We start from the raw sequence: 1263 nt of genomic DNA, 5'->3' as shown, positions 1-1263 counted from the left end.
ACACGTACGAACCTGTCTGATGTTCTGTCGACGCGGTACGTCGTCTTCCAGAACATCAGACAGGTTCGTACGTGTGCGTACAATTAGCGTACTGTGACTAATGGTGTGATGTGTATTCACGAACGCTTGTGTATTTGGCAGAAAAACCTTACAAGTACTTGGCCGTGGCCATAGCAAGGCTATCATCCGCAGTGAACAGCATTAACGATATCAGAGATAAGCGGTCGTGCCACGCCGGGGCCGTTAACGACCCTGCAGGTTGGGACATGCCGTTGTCGCTGCTTGCCAAGAAAAAGATGATGACCGTGGCGGCATGTCACGACGACCTCAAGAACGCACACCAATACTTCAGCGGAAGCTGCGCGCCGGGATATTGGGCAAACGACGTGTATAAGCGTAAGTATTTGGATGTACAGTAGAACCGCTACGCATTGCATGAAGTGAACGGAAATTATGAACCGTTGTGACCGCCATAGACACATACGACCCCGGGTGCTCATCGGCGATCAATATGATATATAATATAGAAAAATACAAAATATCAACGATAGCTAAAAATAATAAAATATCCAGCCAAATGAGAAGGGAAAAAAACCTTGTTTATAAGTATACCCTCATTATACCATTACAAAAAGTATTGGCTGTGGCTACGGGTACGGCAGCCGTATCATAATGTCTCGAGGCTGGAGGTACGGCAGTCCATTCGCATACATACTTAACGAGACAAAGATGGAGGCGGGTGGCGCCAAATTTCGAAATAACGCCTTGGGAAATAAATTCACGATTTGAGAGTTTAGATGAGCTAGAACCCTAACCCTAACCCTAACCCTAACCTTAACCCTAACGCCAAAAAGGGACTTCAACGAACGACGGCTGCCGTACCTCCAGCCACTGTGAAAAGTATTACTTGTTAACTTATAGTGACAGGAACCTCAACAGTTTCTCTATCATCTTGCAGTTGTTTTTAATATTGGCGACATGTCTTACAGGGGGAAATTACTCAGACAAGCTGTGCTCGCTCTGCGCGAATACACAGCAATGCACTGAGAGCGACAGCAACCACGGAGCAGAAGGCGCCATCTCGTGTCTACGTAACAAGGGCGGTGACATCGCCTTCACCACCGATGCAGTTTTGGCTGGCATCCAGGATATCGGAGACAGCGACCAATTCCGCCTGGTCTGCACCGACGATACCTCTGGAGGCACCAACCAACCGGTACGTTGGATATTTGGAATTTCTTCGAATGTGTTTTTGACACGTAC

The 1263-nt window shown here is 47.4% G+C and overlaps 1 protein-coding gene across 1 annotated transcript in view; it reads left to right on the top strand.

Annotated features, from left to right (window-relative positions):
- The window catches only part of LOC106812885 (melanotransferrin-like), a 74308-nt gene that overhangs the window by 4075 nt on the left and 68970 nt on the right, over positions 1-1263 (top strand). The window contains exons 2-3 of the mRNA XM_014816883.1: positions 142-396; positions 990-1216. Coding sequence (XP_014672369.1) covers positions 142-396; positions 990-1216 — 482 coding nt within the window. The remainder of the gene's footprint in view (positions 1-141; positions 397-989; positions 1217-1263) is intronic.

This window comes from Priapulus caudatus, unplaced genomic scaffold, assembly GCF_000485595.1.
Source record: "Priapulus caudatus unplaced genomic scaffold, Priapulus_caudatus-5.0.1 Scaffold697, whole genome shotgun sequence".
Taxonomy (NCBI): Eukaryota; Metazoa; Priapulida; class Priapulimorpha; order Priapulimorphida; family Priapulidae; genus Priapulus; species Priapulus caudatus.
This window is presented reverse-complemented; position numbering and strand designations above follow the sequence as displayed.